This window comes from Trichechus manatus, unplaced genomic scaffold, assembly GCF_000243295.1.
Source record: "Trichechus manatus latirostris isolate Lorelei unplaced genomic scaffold, TriManLat1.0 scaffold00148, whole genome shotgun sequence".
NCBI classification, from domain to species: domain Eukaryota; kingdom Metazoa; phylum Chordata; class Mammalia; order Sirenia; family Trichechidae; genus Trichechus; species Trichechus manatus.
The window spans coordinates 935912-948641 of NW_004444084.1; the positions used below are offsets into that span (position 1 = coordinate 935912).

The following is a 12730-nucleotide window of genomic DNA, read 5'->3' on the forward strand; positions in this document are numbered from 1 at the left end:
TACCGTGCGTTTGTCCTGAAATATGTATTTGTGCGCCTATGTCAGCCATTAATTTGAGAACTGTTACAAGGCCATAACAACCTTTTTTTATATTCCCAATAAACAAGAGCCCAACTCAGCAAATAGCTTTTCTGCCTGGTATTGTTTTATTAGTGTGATAGCTTTACGGCAATGATTCATTCCGTGGTTTATTGGCAACAAGGCGAGTTACTATAGTTAAATATTTTTCATGGTGCAGTAATTTGCAAAGCTGAGCATCTTTGATTTTGTGTAGTGGTAGAAAGGCCACCAACTGGCTCATTCTCAGCATAGACGTCAACTTTCCATGGCTTCATATGGTTTTCCAGGTGATGGAGAAGAGTCAAGATTGCCATTTTCACCCATAGGTGATAAGAAATGGCTGGCTGCCCCTCAGTGGATTATTATTTCAGTGTGGGTGCTTGCAGCTGTGAATCATAGCTCCAAAAATAGGAAAGCACTTTGTGATGGTACTTATTAGCAAGTGTCCTTCAGTGGCTGTAATTAATTCAGCGGTTCTTTCCCTTTAAAGGTGACCAGATAACCCATAGCCAGCCAGTCTGCTTTCTCAGATAAAGGGCTTTTCATTTTCCTTTTAACTTTCCATGCTCCTGCAAATCACCCTGGCTTTCTTCCTCCTTTCGATGCTGTGTACCTGAACCTAAGACTATTACATGGTCTGAAAGCTTTGAACATCAACGCTGTGATCAGCCAGTAAAGCAGTCCAATTTCCACTTTGTTCAAATAGAGCATTCCTGTCTTGTCTGGGAAAGTGTCTGCCAATTCATTTTTCTCTTCTTATCAGCAAAACACATATATACTGTTCTCATGTTGCTTAATATAAAACACAAGGAAAAAATCTCTGAACAATCAGGAGACCAGTTAGAAAAACTGCCTGGATTTTTGCTGTCATCCCAAAGCACACACTTTTACTTGCCATTAAATGAGAAAACAAACTGACAGAGCACTGATTTTGCAGGTGCCAGTCATCACAAATTATCAGGCTTTGATAATGGTCTTCTTCAAACTGAGATTATATATTCAGCCTCTTAGGAATCATTTCCCTCCCTTTGACCCCCAAGCCACTAAATCTGGCTAATATGCTGATGGTCTGAGACAATAGCGACTAACTCATATTGCAGCAATTCTTGGCAAAGATGTAAGGATCCAGACCCCTAATACCGTCCAAGACACTCCGATCAAAGATAGCACAGAAGGACTATTTCATACCCAAAAATGTATCACACTCTTTATCCATTGTTTTGGCTACTTATTTTTTCATGAAGCAGCAACCTCTTCTATTCACTGTAGCTGTCCAGCAGGAAAGAACTGAATCTCTCTTTTTCCTCATGGGTAAAGGAAGGATTGAGGGCAATGATGGTTCAGTGGGTGCAGGGAAGGCAAATGCCATTGTAACTCTGCCCTTAGCACTTTACATTTTACTTCAAAATTGTGAAGGGAAAAACTGGCCAAAGTCTAGATCCCTTTGTTCTGGCCCCCTGGTTTATTTCCTTGTTTGTTTTGTTTTGCAACCTGTATCTGTTGTATGTTGGGATAGAGAGGACGCAGAGGGGAGGTAAAAAGGAGAGGAGAGGAAACCATTCTCATTCATTCACATATGCATCTGTAGCATCTCCCACAATGTTCACCTAGATGCATTTCTTTAGCTTCTACTGTATCCCCAACATGCTGCTGAGCTGTACAAACAAAACATTTCATGGAAGGGCATGAGCCAGGCCACCCGTAATCAAATTCTGATCCCACCACATGCTAACTTTGTGACCCCTGGAAAGTAACCTAATCTTACTCTTTCCCTCTCTGTAAAGGAAGGACTAGGGGCAGTGGTAGAATTCTCGCCTTCTATGTAGGATACCTGGGTCCAATTCCCTGCCAAAGCATCTCATGCACAGCCACCACCCGTCTGTCAGTGGAGGCTTGCATGTTACTGTGATGCTGAACAGGTTTTAGTGGAGCTTCCAGACTAAGTCTTCCAGACTAGGAAGAAAGGCCTGGCAATCTACTTCCTAAAATCAACCAGTGAAAACCCTATGAATCACAGTGTCCCAATCTGCAATGAATCATGGGAATGGTACAGGACTAGGCAGCATTTCATCCTGTTGTGCATGGGGCTGCCATAAGTGGGGGACCTACTCGGCAACAGCTAACAACAACAAAAGAAAGATTAGAAAAATACCTCTCTCAGCGTCACTGTCAGGTCCTAATACTTTAATACATGCAAAGCCACTTACCACAGTGCTTGACATCTAGTGAGCACTCGACAAATGTTAGTGATTACCTTTACTATCCTTGCTCTCAAAGTGCTTATAATCCAGTTAATAGGGACAATGCATAGATAATCGTGTGAAGTTGTGTGATACAGATGGTAAATACAGTAGAATTTTAGGAGAAAAATATAACACTAGAGTTAGCTATAAAACTGACATTTGAAGTAGTTCTACTAATATCAAGTATCTTTTGAGTCTTTGTGCTTCATGAACTCTCTTAGGGTTTTCTTTTTTCCCCCTGATTTTGTACTCTGTTCACAAATTATTCTTTTGAAGCTCTGCTACAAATGGGACTGCACGTTCTACACTAGAACTGTGTGTTTCCAGAGGCCAGGCTCCCTAGCTTGACTGAACATTGAGCAAATGCAGTGATTTATTCTCTGCCTCACTGGAACGCCCATGGAACAGCATGCTTAAATGCTCAAGTAAAGGGGTCCACAGATTATAATGGATGAGTGCTGAGGACTTTAGGGATATTTTTCTTAGTAGCTGTTTTGACTTGTTTATAGATATAAACAGGTAATGTGAAGATGAGAAAATTGCTAAGAATTCAATCTAGAGTAAAGAATTGTGGGGATGACATGCAAAGTTATGCAGAAGCTAAAGCAAGATTTTCCTGTATCTAACTCATCTAGGGCCAGAGTATACTAAGCAAAGCATATCAGGCTCCACTCCAGCTCACGTATGTCTTTGAGACAGAAAAGGAAAGGATGTTGTTAGGTGCCATTAAGTTCAGTCAATTTCACTCATAGTGACCCCACGTGACAGAGTAAAACTGCCCCATAAGGGTTTTCTTTGCTGTGATCTTTATGGAAGCAGATCACCAGGTCTTTCTCCCAAGGAGTGGCTGGGTGGGTTTGAACCACCAACCTTTCAGTTAGCAGCTGAGCGCTGAACCGTTTGCACCACCAGAGCTCCTTAAAAAAGGAAATAGTAGACACATTAGAGAGCCATCAGGTCCAACAGTGTTAGAGGACAACGACCTGGTCCTGCATCAAACTTGCCGAAAGATCCTAGATAAGGCACTCAGCCTCTTTCAGAATCTCAGTTCTCCAATCTATGAAATGGTAATAATGATACCTTCTCTACTATTTGACAAGGTTTTTCTGAGGGCAAATAAAATAGTGTCTGTGTAAATTCCTTGAACTGTTAAGTGCTACAGAACTGTTTGGTGGTGTCATGACAGAGTTTACAATCTAAAAGAAAAAATAGGACAAAAACAAAAAGGTAACAGGTTCCTAAGAACATAAAGAAAAGAAGCAGTTAGACCAATTATGCAGTATATGTGGAAACAAATGTATAATTTTACCAAGTATTTGTCCATGGGATGACTAACGTTTGACTCCAGTGATGGTCACAGCAGGAAAGAACAGTTAACTTCTGTTTAAACCTATTATTTTAAGAGCTTCTGTTTAAATGTATTAATTTAAGGAATTAGGGATATGCTTAATAATTTAGGAGCCCTGGTCGTGCAGTGGTTAAGAGCTCAGCTGCAAAGCAAAAGGTCAGTAGTTCAAATCCACTGGTCACTCCTTGGAAACCCTATGGAACAGTTCTACTCTGTCCTATATGGTTGTTATGAGTTGGAATCGATTCTTAATAATAATAATGGTCTTAATAATGTAAGAAATGCTGTATTGATACACAGGTATTAGTGTACAAAAATTTTTGTAGAGCCTTAATCTGTTTTAAATTGTAAAATCTATTATATCTTAAGTATGTGAGAACATAGATATGTTTTCATTTATTCATGGCCACTAATAACTTTCATCAGGGCAAAACTTTTTACTTCAACCAAACATTTAGCCACACCAGTATATTATGTCTACAACTTTATTCATTGTCCTCTCTACAGTGATAATAATATGCTCGTGTTGTATTTATCTATAACACATGCTTTTGTTGGAATAATCTTTACGATAGAATTTGGGACAACACCTGGCACAAAGAAGGCCCTTAGAAAACTATCAACAAAGACCTGCTAAGAGTTCTCAGGTCATTTTGGGGCAGGTGGCATTACTCTTGGAATCAGCGGACACCTCTACTTCAAGAAATCAGTGATTGTTTTTAAAAATGTGTGCATGCTAGTAGAGAGAGAGCCTATAGCTTTTGTCAGATTCTCAAAGAGTTAAGAACCAGTTGTCTTAACGGGAATAAGTGATTGGCATCTGGTTGAGCTAAACTCCAAGGGCTTTCTAACAGGAAATCTGCTTCTTGTCCTAGGTATTAAAGTTTGAGCCTGGCCATTTCAAGAGGAGGGGCAGAGCTAAGAATATGGCTCTAGTTGACATCCAGTTGGATCACCATGAGCGGTGTGATTGTATCTGCAGCTCAAGACCACCTCGATAAAAGAATGTGCATGTACTTACATTAAGCCTGGAAGAACCTTTAGTTTAAGGAGGGTGTGGTAAGACCCTTTTCCCACCAGCAACCGAACTTACTACTAGCCTGCCATGCCATGAATGCAAGTGGTTGCTGAGTTTCAACCTAGCTTTGTTAGTGTCATGTAAAGTAGAAAGGTGTATCATCAACTATCAACTTCTATATTCAAGAATATAGGATTGCATTTACTAATAGTGTCTGGGGATATATATATATATACATATACATATTCATGTCTATGTGTAAATAGATATATCAAATGGTTTATCCAATATATATATAACCAGGTACACCAAAGCTTATACAGGGTTACTTAGGTCCTTAAAATCCTTTGACAAAATAAGGTATGTGTTAAATACATGACACAATTCTTTAAAAGTTCTGAAGATGAATTTAATTTGTTTATATTTTAATTTTTGAATGACTAAACAGTTTTGGTCCTTGCTCTCTTAAAAAAGGCACCTTGTGTATTAAAAACAAAAGGTGAGTTCTTATGTGTACGTCTTAATTGAGCATAAAAGAGGAAAAATCTGGTTTCTAGAAAAAAGTCAAATACCTAATCATCTTTCCCCCCGTGAGATGCACTACACACTTATCTATGTATACAATAATTACTTGTCTCCCAAACCATGTGATGAGAATATAGGTGCTTTAGAAATTAAGTCATTGTCTTCTTTTTATGCGTTTTGCTGAGGCATGCTAATTCATTTAACACATGTTCAGCAGAAGTTGCTCGTAAGGTTTATCATTATAATCTTACAAGAGGCAATTTATAAGCTGTAATAGAATTTTGAAATTTTTTTTCTTTCCCAAAATCCCTCCACAAAAACAGACCCTTTCAAGAGCAACATGGAGATGCTGCATGAGCCTTCCCAAATAGTGTTCATTGGAAGATCTGGGCAGTTGAAAGTCAAAACAGTGAGCAATGAAGTATTAATATAACTGGAAATTGGATGGAATATTTGCTAGGGCCTATATTTAACCATGTGTTCAAAGTCTCCAAGCTGTGCTAGTTCCTGTGAGGTATTTTGCTTTTGTGTTCCTGTCTCTTCGATATATGGACATGGATTTACAATGACATTTTATGCTTGGCATGCCATCGTGGATTATTTATAGCTTAAAAACTTTTGTGTATTAATAAAAGAACCAAATTTTAGTGATGTAAATCCCTAACCATATATTCACTCACCATTTTAAATTCCTATTTCTAACCCAAATGAAATCATGTCTGGAGTCACTGGTTCTTTCCAAATCTGTGGAGCTTGTTCTAGAGCCACTGTGTAAATTGTGCAGGCACAGATTCAGCCCCGCTCCACCATGAGAAAACTGTTTTTGCAGTAGTTTTTACTGGTATTTATAGTGATTTTTCCTCCCTGGCTCCCAAATGTCTGTTTTAAAGGAGACTGACTCCAGGGGTAGGAAGTGATTCATCATTCTTCAAAGTAAGGTTCTTAAAGGAGCAATACTGAAATCAAGATTGCTCAGGGGCTCCCTGCAGGAGAAATACGTTTTTCTTCCTGCCTTGAGAGAAGAAAGGACAGTCGATTTCTTCTGTGGGTCTATCTAGGTCCCTACTGATAACAACCAGTTTGGGTGATGGGTATGTGACAGGGACTACTTAAGTCCCATTGTCACATGAGTGGCTTAAGTATAGGTGGATTTCTAAGCCTGAGGCACTGCGGACCCGGTTCACAATCATCCTGAGTAACCCATTTCTTCTCAGCTCTTTGAGATGAAAGGCCAATACTTATTGAAGATACATCTCCTAAAATTTCCCTGCAAGTGTCCAGTGTTTTTACTTCAAGGGGTGAGTAATAAAATTACTCTCCAAAATCCCAGAGCAAGTCAGAAACTGCAAAATCAGAAATAGCCCAAGTAGACATTCTAATCATCAGAAACCACTCCTTACTTTCATAGCCAGGTAACAAGTTTCCTATGAAAACACTGGCTTCCTGCACCACAATCAAAATGTGGGTTCCATCACACTGGCTAATACAGCTCACATCATAGCTGTAAATATGAAAAATGAGAGTGTTCTACCCAATTTTAAATAAGTCTTACAGACTGCAACAACCAGAATGGTTTTCAGTTAAAGTCCTATCTGTACATTGTATTTATTAGCTGAAATGCAAGCAGGCATATTCACTTACTTCTCTAATTCTTTCTTGAGTGTTTTATTAAAACTTCTCCCTTGGTTACCTGTTATCTATTGCACTTCGAACATGTAGCCAATAAATCTGTTCCATTGCCATCAAAGGAATAAAAATCTCACCATACAAATTACATTTCAAAACAAACCCTAATAAATCCACATTTCTGTATGGCTCACTCACCTGAAATAATGCCTTATAGTCAATATGTTCTTATAGGGCAGAATACTTTCATAAGTGGAATTTGTTATTTTTTTTGTGTGTGTCATATTGGTAACATGTAGCTTTTTTCTCCCATAGGATTTTCTATAGCAAATGTAATATGCCTCTTATCATGAAAAATAAATATTGCTTTTGAACAAAACTACTCTATTATTTAGTACTCAATTGCAGTTTTAAAAACTGTATAATGTTGCAAACTTGCTTTCACAAATACATCCAACTATTGGGCATGACAAGACTGGGTGATTTCTGAGGGCTTCATTTTATAAGCCTGGAAGAGCACAAGCCTTCTGCCCAGACTGTAGTCTTCCGCTCCGTCCATTTCCTAGAGCTATTCAGTGTGACAGAGCTTGGGTTTTGTTGCTGCTGTTGTTGCTTCTAAGTGTGATTGTTTCCCCACAGACTTTTTAATGAAATGTCTTTTCCTCTGGGAGTCCATGGGTGATACAAATGGTTAGCGAACTCTACTGCTTGACGAAAGGTTGGAGGTTCATGACCACTGAGAAGAAAAGCCTAGAGATCTACTTCTGAAAAATCAGCCATTGAAAACCTTATGGAGGACAGTTCCACTCTGACACACATGGGGTCACCATGAGCTGGAATCGACTTGAAGGCAACTGGTTTTATTCTCCTCTGACATTCCCCACACAGGAAACTTCACCTCCTCTCTCCCCCTTGGGGGACTGAGATCAACCTCACAGACTCACTTCTCTTTCCCCTGCCCACCTTTGCACCTTTTCCCATGCAGACACACACCCCAGCTAAGTGACTCAGTGTTATCAGTTTAGGGAGACCAGTGGAGAGGCTACATTCCTAGAGGATTTGATTTTAAGATTTACGAAGAGGGTACAGAGACTAAAGAGAGTTTTTCTAGCTGCAGGAGTTTTTGCTGTTGCTGTAGTTCAGTCTTTATTGTCATCCTCCCAGAGACAGAATAGCAGCTGCACAGTTTTGTGTGAAATTGCCACTTCATTTGGTTTAATAGTTTCAGGTTGTTTGGGGAATGAGAGTACAGACATGTATTCTGTGGCAAGAGTTAATTGTACCATCAGAAATACTGGCTAATATGAGTCAAAGTGAAGAGAAAGGATGGGGGAAGGCTCAAATAATTCTGTAATAACAGTCAATTCAGATAACTTGAGTTTTTTTTAAGTAAAACATCATAATAACCATATATATAAATAGTATTTAATGCAAATACATTACAAAATTTTATTTAATTTCCTTAAAAGTGTATGTCCATTTTTACTCTAAGAATAACTCAACAGATGTCCAAATTGTTCATATTCTCCTAGGGTCCTCTGGTAGAACATTAAGTTAAAATTCATAAATTAGTATTCATGCCTGTAATCCTAGGAAATAGAGTTCTGTTTATTGACTGTCCTAATCAAATATGCTGAAAGATAGAATATTTATAATTCAGTGGTTTTATTGACATTCATTCAAATTCTGGTGTTTTAAAAGATCAAGTTTTGTTTTTTTTTTAGTTGCACATTGGTCTTTATTAACTCCTTTCTGTCATCAGCAGCAGTGGTAGCACTAGGGAGAAGGGAGACAAGTCAAAAGGGATGGGGTAGAAGCTGGAAAGTGATACAGGAAGTGATAAAGGAGAAGCTTGGCAGGAACCAGGAATGGGAGTGAGGGGAGGTGAGTGGGAACTTGGAGTCAGAGACGGAGGCAGTTAATCGAGACTAAGAACAATTAGGGAGAGAAACAGAATTCTGAAGGGGAAGGAGCAGCTCTGAACAATAAGAACAATGGGTGCCCTAAAATTCCCGTCAGACTCACCACTGGGGGCACTAAATCTGAATCCCAGTTCTGCCACCAAAGAAGTCATATTATTTAAGCCTCTCTGAGTTTCCAATTCCTCATCAGTTAGATAGACAGTAAGCCAACCTCTTAATGGTACTGTTATGACTATATTGGAAAATACATAAAAAGCAACAGTCCTAGACACAGACCAAGCTCTAAATAAATGGTCCTCAAAAATTTTATCATCCCCTTTGAATTTCTAGAATAGTTTTTAAAAGATCAAGTTAAAGACTACACATGCCTTCAAAACTTCACATAGCACACTGGGATATCCCCCAAATAATACAGTCAGCCATAAACAAAGGATAGCAGCAAACCACTTCATTTGGGACTTTATGCTTGCTGTTCAAGTTATAATTCTGAATTTCACAAATTAACTTCCATATTTTTTGAATAAGTTTCATTTCTATAGAGATCTCTAAAAATCCTTTAGCAAATCATATTATAAGAGAGTAGAGCTAAGTCTAAAGTAAAGATCAATGTACCCAGTACAGCAAGTTATGGGCCAAGAAATCTTCATTTTCTAACAGAACCATTTGACTTTCTAATTACAGTACAACTGTTGGATACTGGTTGCCAGCTTTAGTGGCCAGGAACCAAATGTTAAAAATACTCTTGGATTCAATTCCTATTTCAAATAATAACTGCACATGCAAGTTTTGTCTTTAAAAAGCCAGAGTCTCAGGATTATATTCTCTAACCAACCTCTTTGGTTGAGCCCATGTTATAAATTCATTCTCTTCTAGACTTGATGGTATTTCCTTTACTTCCTGTGACCCCCACACTTCTGCCCTTTCTCACCAGCCTTTACCTGCAAGTCTTCAAGTTAGAGGAAATCAGGAAAGCATGGAGGCGAGGGTCATTTGAGGAGACCAGATGCTCGGTTTCCCAAGTAAACATTTTAATAGGGTAAAATGGCCAACTATTTTAAGAAATCACAGCCTCTTGAGAATTGAGCACATCAAGTGAATATTCTCCAATTTTGTCCATTATAGTGCAAAGTTCAGAATAAGATGAATAAGGTGGTAGATAGTTATTGATTTCTATCAAAGGGAATTTAGCCACTGTTAATATGGAGAAAGCTGACTAATTTAAGTTTTTGATTCATTCAACAATAAAATTTATTAAAGCCCACTATATATCGGGTGTACACTGAGGTTCGAAACACAAGTAGGGTCACAACAGAGGATAAAATTGGACAAAGATATTCCAAGTGGGATAAACAGAAAAGACAAAGATCCCCAGCAAAAATGCACAAGGTGAATGTGGGAAAGTCAAAGAATAGAGAGAACAACTGAATGACAGAAAGGATAGGGTTCTACAGAGGGACGATAGGTAGCAAGTTTGAAAAATTAGGGTAGGACCTGATTTCACAAAGTCTCAAGTGGACGGCTAGCAAAGGAGTTTAGTCTTTCACACAGAGGATAGGAAGCCATGGGTGGTTTCTGAGCATAGTGGAGGCTGCAAAGTGTCATGGAGCTCCAGACAGAAAGTCAGAAGGCCTTGGGTATAGTGACAAGCTGCCACTCTCTGGACCTATGTTTCTTCATTGATAAAATGGAATTAGTAAAATGTTCTATAGGTCTCTTCCAGCAAATTACACATTTTGGAAAATAGCAGTCTGAAGGAAGGATGGGAGTAGGAATATGAATTATGAGACTCCTCAAAGTTCTAACAGTGAAACAGTAAGAATGCAAGTGAGAGTTCAGAGAAAGGAAAAGATGCATGCTCTCTGTGGTTGTGCAAGCCAGGCACTGCCAACTCAAGGGGATGCCATTCCCATAAATTAAGACTACAAGAAAGGTTAAGAGAATTCAAAGATCTTAGTGATTGGAGGGACCAGTCTCTGGAGAAGGACTTCATGCTTGGTAAAGTAGAGGGTAAGCATAAGAGAGGAAAACCCTCAATGATATGGATTGACACAGTGGCTACAACTATGAGCTGAAACATAGCAATGATTGTGAGGATGGCAAAGGACTGGGCAATGTTTCATTTTGTTGTATATAGGGTCACTGTGAGTTGGAACCGACTCCATTCACCTAACAACAACAACATCAGTGACTGGATGCGAAGGGGATGCAGGCAGGATGGGGATTGTCCTGGATGAAGGAGTCACTGAGTTGTAATTTCAAGGGCATTCTCCTGGGAAAACTAGGGAGGCAAGAAGGAGAAGCCAATTTTGAGAGAAGAGAGCATGTCTCTCAGAAGAGGAACCTGGGCCTGTAATGTTGACTGGGAGTCATTCTTACAATGGGGAAGTTGAAACCATAGAAGATAAAGAAGCTAAAGAACCATAGAGAAAAGGAAAGAAGAGTTCACAGAGCATACAAAAAATATGTTCCAAAAATTTATTAAATACTTAAGCAGTTGCAATTGAGTAGATTCTGACTCATGGTGACCCCTTGTATGCTCCATACTTGCTGAGGGCTAATTAAGTATCCAGCACTACATCAGACACAACAGATGCAGAGATGAATGAAACAGACTCTGTTCCTACTATTATCAATCTAGAGAATGGAGTAGATGTTAAACAAATAATTACATAAATAACTGATTACATTTGTGAAAAAGCAAAAGTATAATGTAGAATAACAAAGGTAGAATTGAGATCAGGGCCAGGAAGGGATTCCTTGCAAAAATAACATTGGAAAAGACACTGAAAGTGTGACATTAAGACGGTGGCATTATAAATGGGGGAAAAATGTGGATAGATAAGAGAAATGGTTTGAATGTTAAATTGACCGAGTTGGTGATGGAGTGGGTGTTGAAAGTAAGGCCAAGAAAGGTGTCAGTGATTTCTCTAAGGCTTTTGGCATAACAAATTGGGCAGGCAGAGGTGCCGTTTATTGAGATGGAGCACACTGGAAGAGGAGGAGATTTGGGGGGATCAAAAATTCAATGTAAGCCGTTAATACCAAGTGGCCTGTGAGACACCCAGTTGGAGATATTAAATGGGCAGTTGGGTCTGGAGTTCAGAAAAAGGTTCTGGAAATGGGGTGTGAATCTGGGAGTCATCAACACTGAGCTTTTAAAAGCCACAAAAGTAGTTGGGTCACTTAGTGGAGAGTGAGGATTAAGGGGGAAAAAGGATCATAATGTAATTCTGGCAGTATAAAGATATCCTGAGTGCCAGAGGAAGAAATGTTTCAAAGGGACTGGGCCAGTTTTATGGAGTATTGTAAAGAAGATGTAGGAGACATCTACTGAAATCAGTAAATATCTGACCAGAAGCACTCCTCCCTAAGTCTATGCCCACCCTCACTCCTTTTCTGGGATAATCCTTTCGTTAAGAGCAGTGTTGTCTAAGAAAACTTTCTGTGATGATGGAAATGTTCAATATTGACACTGTCAAGTACTGTGTCCACTCAAAATGTGGCTGTTGAGCATTTGAAATGTGACTAATGTGACTGAGGAACTTTAAATTGTATTTAATTTTAATTTATTTAAAATCAGATAAAAATAGCCACATGTAGCTAGTGGCTACTGTATGAAACAGCCAGCTCTAGACTCTAGACCACTGTCTTAGTCATCTAGTGCTGCTCTAACAGAAATACCACAAGTGGCTGGTTTTAACAAAGAGAAGTTTATTCTCTCACAGTCCAGTAGTCTAGAAGTCCGAATTCAGGACGCCAGCTCCAGGGGAAGTCTTTTTCTCTCTGTTGGCTCTAGAGGACGGTCCTTGTGATGCATCAGTCTTCCCTTGGTCTGGGAGCATCTCAGCTCAGGAACCTCAGGTCCGAAGGACATGCCCTGCTCCCAACACTGCTTCTTAGTGGTATGAGGTCCTCCTGTCTCTCTGCTCACTTCTCTCTTTTATATCTCAAAAGAGATTGGCTTAAGACACTATCTAATCTTGTAGAT

The 12730-nt window shown here is 39.2% G+C and overlaps 1 protein-coding gene across 1 annotated transcript in view; it reads left to right on the forward strand.

Moving 5' to 3' along the window:
* The window catches only part of PDGFD (platelet derived growth factor D), a 279880-nt gene extending 272732 nt beyond the window's left edge, over window positions 1-7148 (forward strand). Inside the window, exon 7 of the mRNA XM_004385849.2 lies at window positions 4527-7148. Coding sequence (XP_004385906.1) covers window positions 4527-4652 — 126 coding nt within the window. The 3' untranslated portion in view covers window positions 4653-7148. The remainder of the gene's footprint in view (window positions 1-4526) is intronic.
* The last annotated feature ends 5582 nt before the right edge of the window (window positions 7149-12730 follow it).